This window comes from Carettochelys insculpta, chromosome 2, assembly GCF_033958435.1.
Source record: "Carettochelys insculpta isolate YL-2023 chromosome 2, ASM3395843v1, whole genome shotgun sequence".
Taxonomy (NCBI): domain Eukaryota; kingdom Metazoa; phylum Chordata; order Testudines; family Carettochelyidae; genus Carettochelys; species Carettochelys insculpta.
Genome location: NC_134138.1, coordinates 195,920,671 through 195,944,058, shown reverse-complemented (window position 1 = coordinate 195,944,058; position 23,388 = coordinate 195,920,671). Strand labels below are relative to the sequence as shown.

Genomic DNA, 23,388 nt, shown 5'->3' with positions numbered 1-23,388 from the left:
GTGAGAGTGTATCAAATGCTTTACTAACATCTATATGTACCTTAACTGCTGCTTGTTATTCTGCTAAAGATTGGTTTGACACCATTTGTTCTTCACAAATCCATTTTAACTGTTACTTATGTGATGGAGTGGGGGATACCTGTGTGTATGTGAGTGGCTCACAGAGGGTGTGGGGCTCCTGCTGAGGGTAACCTTGATGACCAGGTAACACCTTTGTACTGCAGACAAAGGAGGAGGTGGAGCCTGAGGGGTTTGAATTGGAACTGGGAGTTGGGAAGCAGTTAGTCTGGGCTGGGAGAGAGAGACAAAGGAGGGGGCCAGGCCCCAGCTCTGGGGGCCCCTCGGGGCCTCCTCTCCCCAACATGGATTGGACTGGCTGTCTCTGCCTGCTGTACTGACTCCTCTGTACGATGCTGTGTCCTGTCAGCTAATAAACCCGCTGTTTTCCTGCTGAGTGAGAGACTCTCCTGCCTGCGGACAGGGTGCAGAGCTTGGGGGACCCCAGAACCCCATCACAACTTATCACCTTATCTTCCAGATGTTTGACAAGGGATTCCTTAATTTTTTGCTCCATTATCTTTCCTGGTATGGAAGTTAAGCTGGCTGGTTTGTAATTTCCTGTGTTGTTCTTATTTCCCCTTTTTTAATAGATGGGCACTATCTTTGTTTTTCTCCAGGTATAGATGTAACTCATCTTCTGCCTTAAATGTTCTAATTTTTGTACCTACATTCTTATGCTGATCTTTTGTACCCCTCCTTAGCATTTTGGCCATGTTTCCACCTTTTATAGGATTCTGTTTTTTATTTCTGGGTCATTAAAGAGCTCCTGATGATGCAGTATAGGCCTCTTACTATTCTGCCTGTCATTACTTTGCATCAGGAGAGTTTACAGGTGCATCTTTAATAATATCTCCCTGAGAAACTGCCAGCTCTCCTGAAGTTTTTCCCCCTTAGATCTTTTTTTCCCATGGGACGTTACATGCTACATGTCTGAGTTTTAGTCTGCTTTTTGTTACTCTGTATCTTCAAAAAAACGAAAAAAGCAATCCTGTAGCACCTTACAGACTAATAATAATATTTAGTAGGTGATGAGCTTTTGTGAGACAGACCCACTTCTTCAGTTCTCCTTATGTTGCTGCTCTCATTTCTTTCTTTCCCTAGAATCATAAAACTTTGATGCAAATTGCCTTCCACCTTCCGATCCATTACCAATTCCTTCCTGTAATCTACTATTATCAATCTAAAGTAGTTGTTTTTTCTGTCCACCTCCCTGTCCCAGTTAGTTTGTCCATTTTCTGAAACAAAAAGCTATTCCCAGTACTCAGGATGTAAGAGTTTAACTGGTTAATGAGTTAACAGATCAACTGATGCTTTTCGGTTTCCCGTATCGGTAAACTCTGCTGGGATCCTGAGAGAGGGTCTTGCTGCTGGGACCTTGATGGCAGCTGGGACAGCACTGTGTGGAGCTGGGAGCCTTCCGTCTATGTAGGCTATGGATCGCGCCCTTCATAGTTCCATTTGGAATCATCATTTGCAGCGTTGACTGTGACTGTGAAGGCCCACACAAGAGTGACAGTCCTTGCTGCATCTGTTGCATGTGTAATGGGTGTCTGGCAGGTCCTTACTGTGCTTTCTGTGTGCTCGCTTCTCCTCTGCTAGCTGACTGATCCTTATCTCACCCTTCTGAAGGCCCTTGTGTAGTTCCTGCCTCCATCTGCTGCGATTGTCTGCCAGCTCCTCCCAGCTGTCCGGCTCGATGTCTGCCTCCCTGAGGTCTCTCTTGCAAACATCTTTGTAGCACAACTGGGGGCGTCCAGGAGGTCTTTTGCCAGAGGCTAGCTCGCCATACAGGATGTCTTTTGGGATCCTTCCATGCTTCATCCTGTGGACGTGGCCAAGCCAGCGGAGCTGCCGCTGCCTGAGGAGGGTGTGCATGGTTGGGATTCCAGCTTGCTCAAGGACAGCAGCGTTGGACACTCCGTCCTTCCATGATGTTCCAAGGATGTGCCTGAGGCAGCACAAGTGGAAGACGTTCAGCTTCTTTTCCTGGCGGGTGTACAGGGTCCAAGACTTATTGCCGTTAAGGAGGGTGCTGAGGATGCAGGCTCTGTAGACTTGCATTTTGGTGTGGGTGTACAACTTGATGTTGTTCCACACTCTCTTGCTGAGTCTGGACAGAGTTGTGGCTGCTTTTCCGATCCTCCTATTTAGCTGAGACTCCAATGACAGGGTGTCAGTGATGGTGGACCCGAGGTAAACGAACTCGTGGGCGACCTCTGACGTATAGTTGTTAGTGCTGATTGATGGAGGTTCAGCAACGTCCTGAGCAAGTACATTTGACTTCTTTAGGCTAATGGAAAGCCCGAAGTCCTTGCATGCTTTGGAGAACTGATCCTGCAGTTTCTGAAGCTGGTCTTCTGTGTGTGACACAACAGCAGCGTCATCTGCGAACAGCATATCTCTGATGAAGACTTCCTGCACCTTAGATTTAGCTTTCAGCCTTGCAAGATTAAACAGTTTCCCATCAGATCTTGTGTGCAAAAAGATGCCCTCTATTGAAGATCCAAAGGTGTGCTTAAGGACGAGCGCAAAGAAGATCCCGAACAATGTCGGAGCAAGGACGCATCCTTGTTTGATGCCACTCCTGATGCTGAAAACATCCGATAATGTGCCATCATGTAGGATGGTTCCTCTCATATCTTCGTGGAAAGACTGGATCATCTTGTGGAGCAGTTTGAACAGTCCATCCCTGCTGACCAAGTCGAAGGCCTTGGTCAGGTCGATGAAGGCGATATAGAGTGGCTTCCTCTGCTCCCTGCATTTCTCCTGCAGCTGCCTCAGAGAGAAGATCATGTCAATGGTAGATCTCTCGGTGCGGAATCCGCACTGTGATTCGGGATACACCCTCTCAGCAATCTTTTGGAGTCTGCCGAGGATGACGCAAGCAAACAGTTTACCAGTGATGCTTAGGAGGGAGATTTCATGATAACTGTTGCAGTCACTTCTGTCTCCTTTGTTCTTATACAAGGTTGCGATGTTAGTGTCGCGCATATCCTGTGGAACCTCTCCCTCTCTCCAGCACAGGCACAGTAGCTCATGTAGGGGTTCCAGGAGAGTGTCTGTGGCACACTTGATTACCTCTGGTGGTATACCATCCTGGCCCGGGGCCTTTCCTACTGCAATGCTGTTGATGGCTTTCTTCAGTTCATCCACAGTTGGTTCCTGGTCCAGTTCATCCATTACTGGTAGGAGCTCAACAGCATCGAGGGCTGTATCAACCACAATGTTCTCGCGTGAGTACAGCTCGGAGTAGTGCTCAACCAAGCGCTCCATCTGTTTGGCTTTGTCAGCGATGACTTCACCAGATTTGGATTTCAGAGGTGCCGTCTTGTTTTGGGTGGGTCCTAATGCCTTCTTGATGCCCTCGTACATTCTCCTGAGAATACCAAAGTCAGCACTGGTCTGGATGCTGCTGCGTAGCTCGAGCCAGTAGTTGTTGGCACAGCGCCTGGCCATCTGCTGTACTGTTTTTCTGGCTGCTCTGAGTGCTTGCAGGGTACTCTGGCTCGGCGAGGGTTTGTACTCCAGGAGTGCAGCGCGCTTCTTTTCGATGGCTGGAATCATCTCATCGGAGTTAGCTTCGAACCAGTCATTTGTGTTTCCAGCTCTTCTTCCAAACGCCAACAAGGCAGTGTTGTAAATCGTGTCCCTCAGATGCTGCCATCTGGATGTCCCATCGGCACCCCAGGGCTGCTGCGCAGATTCTCCTCGAGGGTCTCTCTGAACTTTTTGGGTCTCTCTGAGTTTGCTGTCTTTCTGGCATCAATGCGGGGCCTTCCAGTTGGTTTAGAGTGGTACAGCTTCTTGGGAATCACCTTGAGTTTGGAGCAAACTAGCGAGCGATCTGTATCGCAGTTGCCACTATGATAGCTGTGTGTCAGAAGGACATTTTTGAGGTTATCACGTCTAGCAATGACCACATCTAGTTGATGCTGGTGTTTCGAGTGTGGGTGTCTCCATGACACTCTGTGCTGTGGCTTCATTTGGAAAAATGTGTTTGATGCACAGATTGTGGCACGTGCAAAGTTCGAGAAGACGCTGTCACTTTTCATTCATTTTTCCCACGCCGAAGTGGCCAAAGCAGGAAGGTCATGAGTCATGACCGGCTCCAGCTCTCGCATTGAAGTCACCCAAAATGTACAGTTGTTTGCGAGCAGGTATTTGCGCTATGGCAGCACTAAGCACGTCATAAAACTTGTCTTTTACTTTTGGTGCGGCGTACAGGGTTGGGGCATAAGTGCTGATCAGGTGGACAGGACCAGCGCAAGTTTGAAGTATGACCTGAAGGAGTCTTTCTGATCCGCCCATGACTAATTCCACCATTTGTAGAAGGGTGTTTCCGATGGTGAAGCCAACACCATGCTCCCTGGGTTCTTCTTGGGCTTTACCCTGCCAGAAAAAGGTGTAGTCCTTTTCCTTTAGAGAACCCGAATCTGTGAGTCGCATCTCTTGCAGAGCAGCAGTGTCAGCTTGGAGCCTTGACAGCGGTCTTTCGGGTATCTCTGATGTCCTGAAAATCTTCAGTCAAACCGGTCAGCATGGTCCGCACATTCCAGCAAGCAAGCTTAAAACTTTGGTTTCCTTTTCTTGTTGATTTTCTTATTTGGTTTGCCTGGTGCTCAAATTTTAGTCACTTGTCAGTTTTGGGAACCTTAAGCCTCACGCACCCAGTGAGGCAGGGGAACTGTGGTGGGACAGTACCCTACTGGCTGGGGCTGCCCAGCTTGAGGCTGGCGGTGACTGTCCAGTGAGATGCGATGATCTCTCCCACCATTGAAGGCAACCCCTGGCGCTCCTTCTCTACGCCAATCGAGCAAGAGCTTATAACCGGTATCTGTTACCTCCCGTGTTGGTTCAACACTGTTAAGCAATGCTGGAGTACCTCTCCAGGCGCAAGCCTGGGCAATTTTTTTGGGACCCTGGGCTGCCCAGATGCCAGTGTTCCACTCTCGGCTTTACGGATATAGTCCAAAGGAGAGGATAACCTCTTTGTCTGGTACCAGCTCAGCTGTAGGAGTTGTTGGGTCAATGCCAGAAGCTGGCACAGAACCGCCTTAGGACTCCCCTGCGGATTTTCTGTCAGGGTTTACTCCCTTAGCCTTGCTCCTTCCCAGGATAACCCACAAGGCAGTGGAGCGTGGAGAATGTGGGTAACGATCCCACTACCTCTTGCACCTCCCTGGCACCACGTGTTCCCAAAGCCCCCCATGGCCTGACAACCTCCTCCCCTCCCCAGGACCCTCCTCCCCACCCCTCTGCCTCCCGTCAGCTACCATCACCCCCAGATCCCCCCTCCCTGCCCCCTTGTGCCCCATCCACTCCCATGTGCCCCCACCTCACCACACTGCCCCCTATCAGCTCTCATCGCCCCCAGGTCCCCCTTCCCCTGGCCTCTCTGCACCTGGCCACGCGCTGCTGCAGCCCCACGTCCTCCAGGAAGGTGCTGATCTCGCAGCCCAGCTGTGCCCTGGGTCCCTGCCAAAGCTACCAACTCTTCTTCTGGCTGCGGCTGCCCCCGGAGCCCCACAGAGCTGCTGTGGGACGCGCATGCAGGGATCGCAGGACTGGGCCTGGAGGCCCAGGCAATCTGAGCTGGGCGTGCCACCACCAGCCTCCATGGGTGCCGCCATCTGCGCAGCCGTACCTCACGCCCCCGAACCACATGCCCACCACCGACACCCCTCGGTCTCGCCCCCCACACTCCCCCCAAGCCCACTTGTGTCCCACAGCCCATGCTGCACCCTGGGGGCAGAGCCTGCAGCACTGGGCCATTATTAGGACCATATAAGCAGCTGGGAACCTGTGGTGCAGAGCCAGCAGCTGGGACTCCAGGCATGGGGGCACCCCTCCTTAGCTGTACCCTGGTGAAAATGTATAACCATGTAACTGATTGAATTTTGATCAGTTACATGCTTGCTTGCTTTTTTTTTTTTTAAGGTAAGTACCCAGTGCACTCCATGAACTTACAGCAATGCACAGAGTTTCCTGTGTTACTTTTCCAACAGGTGTTCGAGTAGTTAAAATGCCCCATTACTACAGGGTCTTGTGTTGGGGGCGTTTCCATTATTTGTTCAGGCAAAGCCTCATCAACCTCACCTTCCTGATTTGGAGGTCTGTAGTAGACCACTACCATAACATCACTTGTATTTTTTTCCCTCTTTTTATCTTTATTCAGAGACTTTCTGCTTCTCAGCTACTTGTAGACCTCAAAATGGTTGGTTGTGTATCTTCTTGACATGCAACACAATGCCTCCTCCCTGGTCCTCTTGCTGGTTCACCTGAACAAACTTTATCCCTCTATACCGATGTTCCAGTCTTAAGACTTTCATAGCTACCCTTGTAAACCCTGCTTAACCTTGTAAGGACATTGCAGAATAGGTAGACCTTATAGGAAAAGGGGTGGGTGTAAGAGAACCAACAATATACAAGCTTTCCTCATCATCAGAAGTCATTTACGAAGAACACAGCATGTTCCTTTTGCAATGGATGATTGGTGCTGCAGAAGTAATCTTCTCTGGTTTCCTCGGTGTCCCAACCAGCAAGTTGAGGCACCCCTTCCTAATGGACTTCATCAGAGAGAAAATAAGTAAAAGTGGCAGAATTGTGCAAGCACTGGGGTCCAGGTCAGAGTACTGAAGGTGTGCTTAGCTGGAAAAGAAAATCGTAGCACAAGATTTTCTTTTTTTCAAGTTAAAAATACCAGTTCTCTCTATATCCCACTTCCTTGGGAATCGCATACCCTTTCTGTAGGCCTCTGATTATGGAAGTCATGTTAGCCTCTTATTTTGTTAGGATAATTCTGTTTGAACTGTTGAGAGCTTGAGATAACCTGGTGCGTGAATATCAATTGCAGAATATGTTGCTTAGTAACAAGTGGTGGTGGTATATAGTTTTGACGTGGGGGGTGGGTTTGTTCCCTAGTCCCTTATTTTTGAATATTCATTGTTTTGTCTTAACATTTTCACAGAATGCAGCTCCTTCTCTCCACCAACCACAGTGATCCTTCTTATCCTCTTGTGTTTTGAGGCTCTCTTGTTTCTCATCTTTACATCTGTAATGTTTGGGACTCAGGTGCACTCCATCTGCACTGATGAAACGGTGAGTGCTCCATGGTCTTACATTTCCATTCTCACAGTTGTAGGATGTGTGAAATATCATGTGGCTCTGCTTCCCTGTTCTGGTATGCATGGGATCCTGTGAAGTGGATCGAAAATAAACTAAACCTGTATGGTTCATTCTAGATGGCTAACACAAGAAGTTGGGTAGTGTGAGGGTGTTGCAACTGCAGCAGCGGTGAGGGATGTTTTTATCCTAACGAGCATAAGTAACTGGGATTACTCTGCAGAGTTTCACCCCAGTGGAATGGAGAATCTTACAGAAAACAGACTCCCTCTGGAGCATTTGCTGCTAAGGAATCATTAAAGATTCCAGAGGGTAATTCTTAATGTTACTATTTACAGCTTCACATGCTGAAAAGCAAAGATGAGACCAATGAGGTGGAAAAAAAGAGGTTTTTTGTTTTGTAAATCTCCAATTTAGGTTTTATATAATTTACTTAATTGGGAGATCTCTGCAGCTGCACCAAAATTCAGCATCCTTGCTGTACTCCACAGCCATGAAAGCTGTCCATGATGATAACGCGACGGGTCGGTAACCTAGAGACCTTTGAATCCCTTGTTCAGCATTGCACCCTGCCGCCTCCTCCTTCACAGGTGAAATCCCTGACTGGTAATGGTACTTTTACCCTTGAGGATGGCATTACCCCGAGCATGGCTGGTGAAGTCTATCTCTCATAACTTAACAGAAGTCCAAGCTCTTCCCTAGATAACCTAATCGGGTAGTCTTGGGTGAGAACTCTAAAGGAGCTATAGCTGAGTGTGTTAGTGCAGAGGTTCCCCACATTTGTTTTTCCCTGAGGCCCAAATGAGCAGCTGCCAGGAGCGCTGCTGTTTATGCATGTCTGCTGGAGAGAGGGGCACGCAGGATCCCTTGCTTCAACGGGGACCAGGGCCAAGGAGAGGGTTAAAAGGTCAAAATCAGCCCCTACTTGACACCCTTTGTTTCAGCAGCTTGCTGAGTGTCTTGAGCATGTCATCTGGTATCCCTGCCTGTCACCCACCCAACACCCTAGCGTGCCTCACAGGCACCTACTTGCCTGGGAGTGGGGGAATGGCTCTGTGCCAGGCAGAGTGTCAGGCAGGGCCCAACCATTGCCTGATGGTCCTGATCACAGCATTGTCCGGTGGGAACGGAGCAGGACTCCCAAGCCCAAGGGGGTGTAGACCTGATTCTACAAGGGGCCTGACAGCATTGGAACCATTCAGTCTCTTCAAACTGCCCTGGGAACAGATTTTCTCAGAACCAGCCTTTTCTCTTCATCCTCTGCCCATTGCCTGGTGGCTCTGCTTCACCGTCTGGTTGCTATTTTGAAATGCATTTTGGGTGTGCTTGTGTTTTATTTTGAAATAGGGCTGTCATGTAGATGTAGCCTTAGAGCCGTGCCCTGATTTTCATACTTGCTGGGTGTTCTTAGAGAGAGTCACTTCTGTCATTATGTGCATGTTGATATAAGTCCCCAAATATAAGGCAATGAGTTTGAAAGCTCTCTTGATCTTTAAATTCTTTTAGAAGTTTCTTCTGTGCCACCCCGTTTATATCTCTTTCTCATTTTGTTAGCATCAAGGCTGTGTCTATCTGGCATGTGGGTTATGATGCTAGGAATCATTTAGCTATTAAATTCTATTAAATGTGGGCTTTTTTTAACTACTTTTGGTTTGCGTCTTGTTGGAGTGGGGCAGGTTTCCTCCAATGCAGACTTGAGCTCTGAGAGTTCCCCCTCCTTACCCTCATCCTCACCTACTGTGGTGATTGTCCTTTGCTAGACAAGGGGTAGATCTGTTTTTGACTTGCCCCTTAGGTTATCTCCGTGAGCAATGCAACATGCTTCCTTCTTCAGAGCAAGCTCCCCACATGCATTTCCAGGACTAGTAACAGAGGTAGCCATGTTAGTCTATATTCTATCAAACAAAAAAGCAGTCCAGTAGCACTTTAAGGACTAGGATTTCAAGACATACACTTGTTCTATAGTGCACTGAGTGGCAGTGCATGGGGTCTGTGTTTTGACAATAGAAAGAAGATGACTTTGCCCAAAGGCCCTAAATTAAAGATGATAATGGTCTGCCCATTATAGATAGCCAGAATCAAGGAGTTTCAGACTGTTGAAAGCAAAACCAAACAATATGTTTGTAGCAAAAGAGGTGTATGTTAAGACCTAGTTTATTTTATGGATTGTAAATATGAAGGATTTTTAAAGCGATTGAGGACTGTTTCAGCTGATTGCTTGAAAGCCTGTTTTTGCTGTCCCTCTGATCTTTACTAAACCAATATCCATTTTTTTCCTCTCTGTTCAGTATACTTGTTTAACTCTTTCTCCCTGCTGTCTGCCCATGCATGTTGTGGCAGGAGTTTTAATGGAACATCAAGAGGGCACTAGTTATATTCACACATGCTGGATAGAGGATGGTTCCTGATCTTGCATGGTGAATCTGGGAGCATTGTAAGGATCATCTTGGGGGTTTTTTTGTCTGCAAACATACTGGGTTCGTTTAAAAATTTTCCCATACCTGTCTTAGGCATATGTAATGCTTTCAGATAATAAAAACACATGTTGCATTTCTGTTTTAAAATTGACCTATGTGACAACTGTAGGGTTTTAAAAAGGGTTTGAACATACTTTTGTGATCGGAAATGGCAATTTTGTTTTCACGGAATACTTCCCGTCTCATTTTTTTAAGGAAAAGGTCTCTAGGTAAATTTGTGTTTGTTTACTCCATCCATATGATGTAGTGTAATTGTGAGATCCTTTTCCTGAAATCAGAACCACAGCAATTAAGTGCTTGACTGAAAGTGTGATCTTTCTGTTTTCAGGGAATAGAACAATTGAAAAAGGAAGAGAGAAGATGGGCTAAAAAAACAAAATGGATGAACATGAAAGCAGTATTTGGCCATCCGTTCTCTATAGCATGGCTTAGCCCATTCGCTACTCCAGACCAAGGAAAGGCAGACCCATATCAGTATGTGGTCTGAAGAATTCTTGACCAGAATTTCCACTAAAATTGAACCACATTTCACTACTACTGTTAAAAGTTTTTATATGAATGTTTAAAACAAAACAAACTCTTTTTACGTCTATTAAAGGCTGTCAGTTGCAGAGAAAAAAAAGCCCTGTGTTCTGCAATTTTAGATAATACTATGTCTCTGGTGGCTGAGAACATTCTCTTTCTTTTTTTTTAAATTTTTCTTCCTAACTTGTTAACTTTACTGGCCTTGGTTTCTCTCTGCTTTCTGTATGGCATACCTAATATGAAGGAGACCCTCTACCTCTGTTATGCCTGTCTCTGCTGAGTAGACTATCATGCTGTCTCTAGACTGTGAGGATATCTGTGAATGACACGGAAGTGCCAACGGTGCCATCTTCCTACACAGACGTCTTTGAACCTCATGATGGTGTGTATCTCTGTGACTGGGCAGTGGGTTTCTTTCATAGAAAAGGACTTTATCTGGGAAGTAGAGACTTTGCTTACTGAATGTTGATATGTGCAAGAAGAGTGGGATACTATGTGATTATATGCAATTGAAGTATTTAAAACCAATATTGCCAACGCTATTTCCCCTGCCCCCCCCCGAGGTAAAAGTGATTGTCTTTCTGATATTATTTTGTCTGCTCCTTCTCTTGTAAGCAGAAACATTGCCCCTCTAGGGAGAATATTACAGCTTTGGTGGAAGTCTTTCTTGATGAAATGCCTTATGCTTAGAGCAAAAAAGAAATGTAAGTTTAAAACTCTTTAAATAAGCAGTTGAGGCAATGCCTACTCAACCATGTTAACATGTATAACACGAAGGCTTGCTATAAAAGCTTGGCAATGATGGTTGTGTAGGTCTACCTGAACAATTAATTTTCTGTTCTTAGGACTACCCTGTTTTATAACTTTTTTGTAAATCTCTTCTTATTTATTGGGAAGTGTCAGTGTTTAAGGAGTATGCATGCCTACTCTCATGATTGTGTGGTTAGTGAACAATGTGCAGTAGAGACTTGGCAGAGGGAGGGACCCCACATTCCATCAAAACAAATGCAGATAATACTAAATCTTATGTGACAAACTAATGTTTTTGTATCTGGGCAGAAATTTTATTATACTTCTGAATCCTTTTGAAATAGGGCAGTTAGCATAGTGCTAGTGGGACCCATCAATCGATCATACGCAAAGGAAAAAAATGTAAATAAGTTGTATTGATTTATTTCCAGTACAACCTTTTCATTTTTTATTTAAATATTGTTTTGGAATATGACCTCTTAGGCTGAATCAGAGCCATGGGGGATGGGATGGAAATAGGGTAAAGAAAAGGCTAATGGCTCTGTCTCACTTTGAAAGTAATGTGAATGCTGCATCTTTTTCAACTCTGTCAATGCTTCCATATGGAACACAAATGCAATAAAACTTTTCCAGAAACTCTTTTTGCGTCTCTCTTACTCTAAACATTGCACAATTTTTGTAGTATATTGTAAAACTTTTATATGCAGCCAGGCTGAGAGAAGTCTGAAGGTTAAGTAACTTTGGTGCTCAGTTTAAGTTTAAAAATTAATCAGTAACACTTAGGTGATTTAAATAGCTATCATGTACTGCAGGCATTGGGTAAACACTCCATATTTGTCTCGCTTCTGAGTGAATTCAGGGTAACACGTTCATAGTAGAGTATCTCAATTTGTTGCTATAGGAATGCACACAGAGGGCTGTATGTCCTCATTGTATGCTTCAATAGTAGATGGTGGTAGAAGAAAAAAAACCTGTAGTGCATGCGCACACCGTGCTTAAGGGACAGGAGCAGAAGACTCTTTTTTTTCATTTTTCTTTATGATCTACCTCTGCTGGGAAAACCTTTGTCAAATGCATGTTTGAAAACCCCAGAATATGTTTACCTCTAATTTTAATATGTGGTATGATAGAGAATTTAATTAGTGATGCTGTCTGGTTAAAAATCATGGACCAATCTTCAGCTGGTATTTCTCTGTCAAATTCCTTTGTTTCTAGTTCCAGTTTGATTTCACTTCTGCCTTTCTCATGCCTGAGCAACTACACTTACGTACCACAGGGTTGCTTACATGAGTAGCTAAAATGCCAGAACATTTTATCAGTCTTAAAATTGGTAAACTTTTTTCTCCCAATCCAAATGTTGTCAGACAATGGGCATTTTGAGGATAACCGTTATGAATACGTATGCAGCAATCCCCCAAAATACATGCGTTTGAAATGTGCATATCTCACGTTTATGCAGCAGTGGGGTGGCGGAGCTAGTGCTGTGGGGGAGGTGGGGAGACCCTGCAGTTCTACGGCTGAAAGACGGCTGGGCAGCACCCGTGGCAGACCAACTGTGTGGTCCCTGGCTGAAGAGCAGGGAGACCCGCAGCCCCATGTCTGGAAGCCGTCTGGGCAGTACCCGGCTGGCACAACCAGCCACGGGTCCTCGGCCAGAAGCCGGCTGGCCAGCTCGTGACTGGTCAGTTTCCCGTGTCCGGCCCTCACAGGGGAGACGGGAACCAGGCTGCTGCTTGATTCCTATCTCTCCTGGGCTTGCAGGACCCAGGAAACTGACTAGCTCATTCTGGTCAGCTGCCCAGTTCCTGCAAAGGGTGGGGAGCTGGGAACCAAGCAGCAGCCTGGCTCCTGGCTCCCCTGCATTGGCAGGACCCGGGAAATTGACCAGTCATCAACTGGTCAGTTTCCCAGGTCCCACAAGTGACAGGGAGATGGGAACCAGAGTGCCCCCTGGTTCCAGGCTCCCTGCCACTCAGGGAGCCAGGAAACTGACCAGCCCTTGTGGGCTGGTCAGCTTTCTGTCTTCTGCAAGCCCAGGGGAGCTGGGAACTAGGCCGCAGCCGGGATCCCATCTCCCCTTGACATGCGTGAAAATTTGAGTTATGTGGGGGTTGCAGGATGCAACTCATATAACTGAAAGGTTTTACTGTACAGCCGAGTGTTGAAATTATATTTTTTCCAACATAGTACACTTCTTTCCAGTGAAATTTCAAAAACACTTTTAGAAATCCCTGTGCTTTCTCTCTGTTCCCAGAACTCTGTATCTGTGTGACGGAGTCGGGGGAGTGCATGTGAGAGTCAGGCTAGATGTGAGAGACAAGCAGAGCAGCTCCTGGTGGCTAAGGATGACCCTGGGGCTATAACCTAGGCTGGCAGGTAACACCTCTGCCCTGAACAAAGAGGAGGGTGGAGCCGAGCTGTTTTTGAACGGGGGGGGGGGGGGGGTGGCAGTTGGAGGCTGGAGGGAAGAGGGAGCTGGAAGGAGCCAACCTGGTGATGGGGGAAGCTACACCCCAGAGGGGCACCCCTCGGGCTCCTCTCCCCAGGACGGGTTGGAATGACTGTCTCTGACTGCTGTACTGACGCTTCTGTGAGTAACTGGGCATCTGTTGCCTAATAAACCTCCTGTTGTACCTGCTGAGTGAGAGTCACTCCTGCCAGCGAATGGGGTGTAGTGCATGGGGACCCCTGAACCCCATCACACTGGTGTCAGGAGTGGGATGCACTGCACCCACGGATGAGCTCCCAGCAGTAGCTGACTGAGCGCAAAGAAGGAAGGAGCCTCACAAGAGCCAGAGGTGGAACAGAGCAATTTCTGCAGCTGCTGCTGGTGAGTGGATACCCCGGGAGACAGTGGGGAAATGGACTATACCCAACTCCTGAAGGCAAAGCTAGCAGGGCTGTGCAGAGAGAAGGGCCTGACCACGAGGACAGCGACCAAGGCCCAGCTGATTGCCCAGCTGGAAGAGAGTGACCGATCTGGGGGGGCAGAGCCTGTCCCGGCAGGCAGTGGCCAGTCACCCTCGGGAAGCGTTTCGGATGCCTCGAAAGGAGTGGGGGCTCGACGCCGTCAGACACAGTGCCCGCCAGGTCGCACTCAGCTAGTGGTAGTCCATCGCGGGCAGAGTCCCCCGCCGCAAAGCTGCGACGGCTGGAGCTCGAGGTGAGATTAAAGGAACTGGAAGACCAGGAACGGCAGAGGGAACATGAGTGCCAGGAACGAGAAAGAGAGCGTGAGCACGAGTGCCAGCTACAAGAGAGACAGCGGGAGGAGAGAGAGCGAGAGCGGGAGCATGAGCGGGCCATGGCGGAGGCGAGATGCCAAGAGGCCCCTGCTGCGGTAAGCGGGGAGAGGGCCAGGTGGCTCGGGGTGGCCAGTCACTTGGAGACGCGCATGCTGGCCCAGTGTCAGGACCCAGGGGACATGGACGAGTTCCTTACCACCTTTGAGCGAGCCTGAGAGTTGCATGAGGTTCCCCCAGCCGAGTGGCTCCGGCACCTCACCCCCTTGCTAGGCCAGAAGGCTGCAGCGGTGCTCAGCCAGCTGGAGGGGCTGCAGCCTGGGGACTATGAACGGGTCAAACAGGCCCTGCTGCATCAGTTCGGGCTGACTCTGGAGATGTACAAAAAGAGGTTCCAGGAGGCGCAGAAGAGGCCAGAGGAAACCTATGTAGATGCGGCCTCCCACCTGAGGTAATACTACTAGAAGTGGGTGTTCGGGATGGGAGTCCAGTCCGTAGAGGACCTGGTCGAGCTGGCAGTCCTGGAGTGATTCTACGAGATGTGCTCACCTGACCTGAGGGTGTGGCTCGTGGACCGGAGGCCTGGGGATTCACACAATGCAGGGCAACTGGCAGATGACTTCACAAACAGCTGGGCCATGTTTGAAAGTGAGCCCCGCAAGGAGAGGGAGTCCCGGAGAGACTGTCAGAGACCGGTTCCTGACTGTACGACACAGGGGACCACCTCTTGGGCGAGCCCAGGAAAGAGGGGCCGGCCACCCACCCCCCAGAGAGCCAAGCAGAGCCTGGACAGAGCAACCGGCCCACAGGACACAACAAGACCCGGGCTGTTATCGCTGTGGGCGAAAGGGGCATAGATCAGCCCAGTGCCCCAAGCTCCCAGACAGGTTGAGCAGGCCGGGGGGTCATGGAGTCAACTGGGTGGAGTCCCAGAAGCCAGAGGGGCTGGTGGCCAAGGCGGGTGGTGCTGACAGTGGGTACTCGGATTGGGCCGAGTCTGCCCCACAGACCAGCTCCTCAGCGGGACCAAATGCTCAGAGGTCAGTTTACAGAGTGGGGGCGGCAATGCCTCTGTGGAGCAAGTGTCTCACACCCCTCGAGGTAGACGGGAGAAAGGTCACGGGGTTCTGGGACACAGGCGCCGACGTGACGCTGGCCCAACCCGGGGTGGTGGCACCGGGCCACATGATACCCAATTCCCACCTGACTGTAACAGGAATTGACGGGACTCCTTTCAAGGTGCCCATGGCGAGGGTGCACCTGAAATAAGGGGATAAGGAAGGCCCCAAGGAGGTGGGCGTGCACAGCCATTTGCTGGCGGATGTACTGATGGGGGGGGGGGGTGATCTGGAGAACTGGCCAGGTGAACACCCTCGTGCCCTGGTCTTGACCCATAGCCAAAGAAAACGAGGGGTGTGTTCCCCAGATTCGGGGGTACATGCCCAGCCGAAGCCACAGGGGCCAACCCTGAGAGAAAGGGGGTCCCCAAAAACCAGATCTCACAGGCCAGTGGTGCTGGAGCCAGACAGGGAAGGGGAAGTGGCTTCTGCCCCTGCCCTGGCCGAAGGGTTCCAGGCAGAGCAGCAGAGAGATCCCTCCTTGCAGAAGCTGAGGGAATTGGCCAGTCTCAGCCCAGCTCCACAGCTGGGGTAGGGCTGCAGGGAGAGATTCCTGTGGGAAAAGGGATTCCTGTACTGGGAATGGGTTCCCAGATGCGAAGCGGAGCCATGGAAGGTCCAGAGGCAACTGGTCGTTCCCCAAAAGTACCGGCGCAGGTTGCTGTACCTAGCCCATGATGTCCCACTTGCAGGACACCAGGGGATCCACCGCACCAGGGAAAGGTTGTTACAGAACTTTTTTTGGCCAGGGATCTTTGCAGCTGTCCGTCTATATTGCCTGTCCTGCGATCCCTGCCAGAGGGTGGGGAAGACCCGAGACAAGGGGAAAGCTGCCCTGAGGCCACTGCCCATTGTAGAGGAGCCTTTCCAGAAAGTGGCTATGGACATAGTGGGACCTTTCAGCAAGGCAACACGTTTGGGGAAGAAATATATTTTGGAGGTGGTAGATTTTGCCACGCGATACCCAGAAACAGTGGCCTTGACCTCTGTTGATGCTGACACCGTGGCGGATGCACTGCTGTCCATTTTCAGCAGAGTGGGGTTCCCCAAGGAGGTCCTCACAGATCAGGGGTCCAACTTCATGTCGGCCCTGCTGCAAAGCCTGTGGGACAAGTATGGGGTCCAGCACACCTGGGCCACAGCTTACCACCCACAAACCAATGGGCTGGTGGAGAGGTTCAATGGGACTCTAAAGCAGATGCTGAGAACCTTCATGAATCAATACCCCCATGACTGGGACAAGTACTTACCCCACCTGCTGTTTGCGTACAGGGAGGTGCCCCAGGAATCCACGGGGTTCTCCCCGTTTGAGCTGCTGTACGGAAGGAGGGTACGGGGACCCTTGGACTTGCTCAGAGAAGAGTGGGAGGGGGCAGCCTCTCCTGAAGGGGAGTCAGTGGTACAGTATGTACTGACCTTCCGGGAGAAACTCACCGAGCTCATGGGCCTGGCCAGGGAGAACCTCTCCAGGGCCCACAGGAAGCAAAAGGTCTGGTATGACCGTAATGCCCGGGCCCAAGCCTATGCCACCGGGGACCAAGTGATGGTCCTTGTACCTGTGCGGCGGAACAAGCTGCAAGTGGCCTGGGATGGCCCCTTCAAGGTCGTCAAACAGCTGAATGAGGTGAGCTATGTGGTGGAACTGTCAAACCGGGCCCACAGTCACTGGGTCTATCATGTGAACATGATGAAACCTTACCAGGACAGAGAGAACTTGGTGCTGGCCGTGTGCAGGCACTGGGAGGGGCAGGGGGATGATTCCTTGGTGGATTTGCTCAAAGGGACTGGAGACGGCTCCTTGCTGGAGTCTATTCCCCTCTCAGACCAGCTGACCCATGCCCAGCAGATGGAGATCAAGGAGGGGCTGCATTCACACCAACAGCTGTTTTCTGACGGACCCGGAGGCACTAACCTGGCTGTCCACCGAATAGAGACAGGTGCCCACGCCCCTATCAAGTGTGTGCCATTCAGAGCCACAGGGAGGACGGCTCAGGACATAGAGCGGGAGGTTGAAGACATGCTGGCTCTGGGGGTGATCCAACCCTCCTCCAGCCCGTGGGCCTCTCCCATGGTGTTAGTCCCTAAAAAAGATGGGTCTGTCCGGTTTTGTGTGGACTATCGCAAGCTTAACACCATCACTGTATCGGATGCTTACCCCATGCCCAGGCCTGATGACCTTTTAGACAAGCTGTGGGGAGCCCGGTACCTCACCACCATAGATCTCACCAAGGGGTACTGGCAAGTGCCATTAGACGAAGATGCCTGGCTCAAATCAGCTTTCATCACCCCTGTGGCGCTCTGCGAGTTCCTGGTCCTGCCCTTCGGCCTCAAGGGGGCACCCACTACCTTCCAGTGTCTGGTGGACCAGCTGCTGAAAGGGATGGAGAGCTTTGCCCTGGCTTACATGGACGACATTTGCATCTTCAGCCAGATGTGGGAGGACCATGTGTCCCAGGTCAAGCAGGTGCTAGACCAACTTCAGAAGGCTGGGCTGACTATCAAGGCAGGCAAGTGCAAGGTGGGGATGGTTGAGGTGACTTACCTGGGCCACAAGGTGGGCAGCGGCTGCTTAAAGCCGGAGCCAGCTAAAGCGGAGGCTGTCAGAGATTGGCCAACACCCCAAACTAAAACAGGTCCAGGCCTTCATTGGGATGGTGGGGTACTACCGGAGGTTTGTGCCCCACTTTAGCTCCATCGCAGCCCCCCTCATGGAGCTGTGTAAAAAGGGAAAGCCTGACAAGGTGGTCTGGACTGAGCAGTGCCAAGAGGCCCGCCGCGCGCTGAAGGAGGCTCTGGTCAGGGCCCCAGTGCTGGCAAATCCAGACTTCGAAAAACCCTTCCTGGTGTTCACTGATGCCTCAGGCGTGGGGCTGGGTGCTGTGCTAATGCAGGTGAATGACAAGGGGGAGAAACACCCCATCGTGTACCTGAGCAAGAAGCTGCTGCCCCGGGAGCAGAACTACGCGGCTATAGAGAAGGAATGTCTGGCCATGATGTGGGCTCTGGGGAAGCTGCAGCCGTACCTGTTTGGACAGCGTTTCACCATGTACACCGATCACTCACCCCTGACCTGGCTGCATCACATGAAAGGGGCCAACGCCAAGCTCCTGCGGTGGAGCCTGCTCTTGCAAGACCATGACATGGAGGTGGTCCATGTCAAGGGGAACAACAACACCATAGCCAATGCCCTGTCACACAGGGAGGGCCCCGAACTTCACCAGGTCACTGGCTGAGTGACCCTTCTCAGTTCGGTCTGGAAGGGGGGAGAGATGTGACGGAGTGGGGGGAGTGCATGTGTGAGTCAGGCTGGATGTGAGACACAAGCAGAGCAGCTCCCGTTGGCTAAGGATGACCCTGGGGCTATAACCTAGGCTGGCAGGTAACACCTCTGCCCTGAACAAAGAGGAGGGTGGAGCTGAGCTGTTTTTGAATCAGGGGTGGCAGTTGGAGGCTGGAGGGAAGAGGGAGCTGGAAGGAGCCAGCCTGGCGAGGCGGGAAGCTACACCCCAGAGGGGCACCCCTCAGACTCCTCTCCCCAGGACGGGTTGGAATGACTGTCTCTGACTGCTGTACTGACGCTTCTGTGAGTAACTGGGCATCTGTTGCCTAATAAACCTCCTGTTGTACCTGCTGAGTGAGAGTCACTCCTACCAGCGGATGGGGTGCAGTGCATGGGGACCCCTGAACCCCATCACAATCTGACAGTAACCAATGGTCTGTCATTTTTACTTATACTTCCCAGCAGGAGGTACATGCAGTTTACCTCATAGGAGATGCAGCTCAGTATTTGAATGTGTAGGAGGTAGTCTTACCAAGTTGCTTCAAGGTAAGGTTGTTTGTTTTTTGTTTTTGTTTTTGTTTTGTTTTTGTTTTTTAATCCCCAGAAGTGATATTCATTACTTTATTTTTAAATTCTCTGCCTTTCTCACACATTCAAATAGTAAGCAGCATTTCCTGTGTTTTCATCTGACATCTTTTTAATGAGTACTTGGGAATCAATAAATTGGAATATTACTAAGATTTGTGTAAGGTGATTATTTTCCCCTGTTCTTGTATCAACTATTTCTTTTTTGGAGTCTTTATTTTTAATGTATCTTAAGAATTTTTCCTTCTTGAATCATCCCCTCCAAAGTCCACCTCTTTAGAACATAATGACAGTAGCACAGGTCACACCATATTAGATAAGGACACAGAGTTGTAATGGTCTGAGATCTCCCAAGTCTTGAATATATGTTAAATGGATTGCTGGGCACTGTATAACAGGAGGAGGGGATACCCTTCTCTAGGCTGATTAACTGCACTCTAATTAGTGCAACATCATGTTGTGTACATGACAGCCTAATTGACTAGCTAATGCATGGGATCTAAAATAAGAAAAAAACATCCACCCCAAAGTTATAAGGCTATTATTCCCGTTCACCATAGAAACTGCGAAAAAGGAAATTGACACAATGGGGAATTGTGCCTCTAGGCTCTGCTGTTTTGGGAAACCGTTTGAGCAGTAGAAAAAAAGCTTAGGTTCCCGTCTCTTCCCTTCCTGTTACACACACTTGCACTAGTTCTTAAAAAGAAGTGCCATAAATGGCAGAGAGTCTCGTAAAGGTTTGGTTCTAACTCCGCAGCTAGCTTCCAGCTGTGTTAGCAAACTGCAGAGAACCTTAACCTGCTTCTTGTTTCTGCACTTTACAGTGAAAAGTGCTTCAAGCTCACTACTCCAATAACACAATTGCAAGTTTCTGAAACAGCCTTGTTCATACCGCTATGAGAAACCAATCTATAGTTTTTCAAGTCCTGCTCAACAGAAGCACAGCAGCTGAGCACGACACTCAGCAAGCTGCAATAATAGTAATGGTGGCTATGTTTTTCAAGGACTTCTCATCAGAATGGACATTGCCTTGTCCCTTCAGCAAGCCATTTTGGCCATGAGGATTCACAAAGGTCTTTTTTTGCAAATCTATCTTATGGACTTGTTTCTGCGAATAGAAACTTGTTTGAAACTTGTTCTGCAAACGGTTCCAGTTTAATGCACAGAACTGCATTGTGTGCTTTCTCTCCTGCCTGTCTGTACCAAATTACTACTTTGGAACTACGACCACCACTATCTAAAAACCTATTTCACATTATTATCAGGCCTACTACTTGTAAAGTGATAGTTACACTCAGATTATAAAAGTGAAGTCTGAGATGATTTTTTCCAGCCAAATTCTCCTCAAAGAATCTATAGGTAAACAGAGAACCAGTAGAATTCTAACGCCACAATAAGAAAAAATGTTCTGGTTTTAAACTATTAAAGACTACTTAAATTTGGCAGAATTCAGAGTCTTCATTAAAGATCTTATCTACAATTAAGGGTAAGGAAGTTCTAACTCTAGATGTATAAGCGTAAGCTGCCCATTTGTGGACCAGAGCCCTGCTGTGCTGGGCACGAAACAAACACATCATAAAAAATCTTTGTGGCCCAGGGAACTCATAATTTATGGCTATGTCTATGCTAGAGAGCCGATAGTAGTACAGCTGTACTGCTGCAGCTGTGCCGCTGCAGTTTCCCATGTAGCTGTTCTCTGCTGAGGGGAGAATGCTAAAAAATTTATTGCGAGAATTGCATGGAAAATTGTTCTCTGAAGTTGGTTTGTTTGCACACCAAACTTGAAAACTGAATTCAACTGGTAAAATATAAACCAAAACATTTTGCCCTGCCTTATGTGGCGATTGAAATACCATCATTAGTATGGCTACAGATTTGTGTACCTGTATGCGTGCCACCCTCCTATAGTATGGGTGCTGCATAATTATAAACATTGGTTTTTTCCTTCCACAGGGTATCGAGCGCCTGAAGAATCAGACGCCTACGTGGGAAAAAGTCAGCCGCTGGGAAGGGATGAAACTGGCTTTTGGTGGCGATTTCTCCCTAAGCTGGTTCAACCCTTTTACAGGCCTGAGTTGCAAAAAGGCTCCACCGCCTGAGATGGCAGCAGTTGCTCCACCTGAAACAGGGACTGAAGAGGCTCTTGGGCAATTCTTGGCACAACAGACTGTTGTTGAAGTGTTAAGTGAATAAGCAGAATGTTCTCCCCAAATGTCAACAAGCTCTCAGTGTGGATGATGCTTTCACTCCAGATTTAACTTTAAGGAACCATGGTACAGAAAACTTCTGGACATATCTGTCCAGAGGTCAAGTGTAGTGCTTCAGAAGCAATGCAAATCTCTACTGAATGCCCTACCAACGAGCTCTTTTTCCTGCCATTGGAAAGGTTCATTAAACAAGAGAAACTGCCCAGCTTTGCACAGTTCCTAACAGTTTGTTTGTTTCTTTTGGGTTACTGGGCCTTGTTGCTGCCTTTGATCCAGGAGGTTCCCAGTGCAGCTGTCTTAAAGTGCAGGGCAGATACAACAGGTGGGCAAATTCACCCTGGTCTAAAACCTTTGATATCACGGGAATTGTGCTGGGGCTAAATTTAATCCAGCTACTTCCTTACTGAGATGCAAAATTTGGGGCACCATTGCCCAAAGTTTCAAGGTGCCCTAGATGGCTGCATGCTGCATATGCAGCTCCAGCAGCCAACCCCATCCCCTGGTCAGACTCTTCCCCCAAGGGCTTTGCCCAGCTGCCATTCACCAGCTGTTTCCCCCCTCAGTGAACTGCTGCTTGTCTCCAGCTAGCTGCATGGCTGTCCCCTGCTCCACCTCTGGTCTGCAGCTGGTGATGCTGTACCTCCTGCCTGCTCCCGGGTTAGCCTCCTTGCCTTGCTCATGCAGCTGTGGGCCTGCCCCCACAGCCCTGCTGATAAGAGACTGGGCTTTATTTTTCTTATTCACATCATCTGCTGTGGGCGAGGGTCACCAGTTAATCCCCTTATTATCTCCTGTGGCTTGCATGCACTGACTCTGGCAGCTGCTAGGGAAGACAAGGGGAATTTGTTGAAAAAGATGAACATTTTTGAGCAAATGTTCTCAAGAAGATTGCTTTCCCCTCAACCCTTTCTTAAATTGAAAGTCTGAAACTTTTCTAGCCAACAGAAATTAAAAATTAATTTTATTCCTAAATCTATAGCTTGGTTTAAAAGAAAACCTGCCCTTCTGTATACTAAGTTTTTTTTTGTTGTTTTGTCATGAGATACAAACAGAATGGCTCTTCTGTTAACTCCTCAGTGCAGTGCGTTGTATCTACCTGTGCTTCAAAGCAGGAGGGCGCATAGGGACACTTAAAAAAAAGTTATGTAGTAACAGAGAGGGAGCCATGCTAGTCTATATACTATCAAACAAAAGGCAGTCAAGCAGCACTTTAAAGACTAGCAAAATAATTTATTAGGTGAGCTTCTGTGGGACAGACCCACTTCTTCAGACCATAGCCAGACCAGAACAGACTCAATATTTAAGCCACAGAGTACCAAAAACAGTAATCAAGGAGGACAAATCAGAAAAAAATGATCAAGGTGAGCAAATCAGAGTGTGGAGGGGTGGGGGAAGGTCTGAAGAAGTGGGTCTGTCCCATGAAAGCTCACCTAATAAATTATTTTGCTAGTCTTTAAAGTGCTACTTGACTGCTTTTTGTTTTAAAAAGTTATGGTGGGATTATTGGGCAGGGGAGGAACGCTTAAGGAGGGAGAATAAGCTTAGGCCTTTGAACTCATGTATTCTAATTCTGTCTTGGTGTTTGGCCTTGGGTAAGTCATTTAACCTCTCTGTCTTGGGTGCTCTAGCTGTAAAAACACTAGCAACACTGGATTATGCGAGGACTAATTAACATTTGCTCTGTAAGTGACTTCAAACAGGTGGTCTGAAAATTACTTTGAAATGTTTGTATCAGTGCTGATGGTGATGTATTTAAATGGGAACAATCTGATAATTACTTGGAAATGCTTCTATCAGGGCTGAGGGTGGTGACTGGAATGGGAAATACAGTCGGCTTTGATTGGGGAAAATAGAAGCGATGGGCATACGTGTGACAAGTTTGCCGAAATAAACTATCGGGGACTGTACATGATTATTGGTCAAAACACTTTTTTTCAGGGTGGGGGAGTTGGCTAAACATCCAACTGTTCTGATACTTTCTGCTTCCCTGCTCCCTCCCCTCCCCTCCCCTCCCAGTGCTTT

At 48.6% G+C, this 23,388-nt stretch overlaps 1 protein-coding gene across 3 annotated transcripts in view; it reads left to right on the top strand.

Moving 5' to 3' along the window:
- ZDHHC3 (zDHHC palmitoyltransferase 3) overlaps positions 1-22,755 on the top strand; it is a 45,343-nt gene extending 22,588 nt beyond the window's left edge. Inside the window, exons 5-6 of one of the 3 annotated variants that reach the window (XM_074988245.1) lie at positions 7,028-7,158; positions 21,113-22,755. In XM_074988245.1, coding sequence (XP_074844346.1) covers positions 7,028-7,158; positions 21,113-21,352 — 371 coding nt within the window. In that variant the 3' untranslated portion in view covers positions 21,353-22,755. Of the gene's footprint in view, positions 1-7,027; positions 7,159-9,987; positions 11,568-21,112 lie in introns of those variants that run through there. The other 2 variants (XM_074988243.1, XM_074988244.1) reach the window with 2 other exon arrangements.
- Positions 22,756-23,388: the final 633 nt, after the last annotated feature.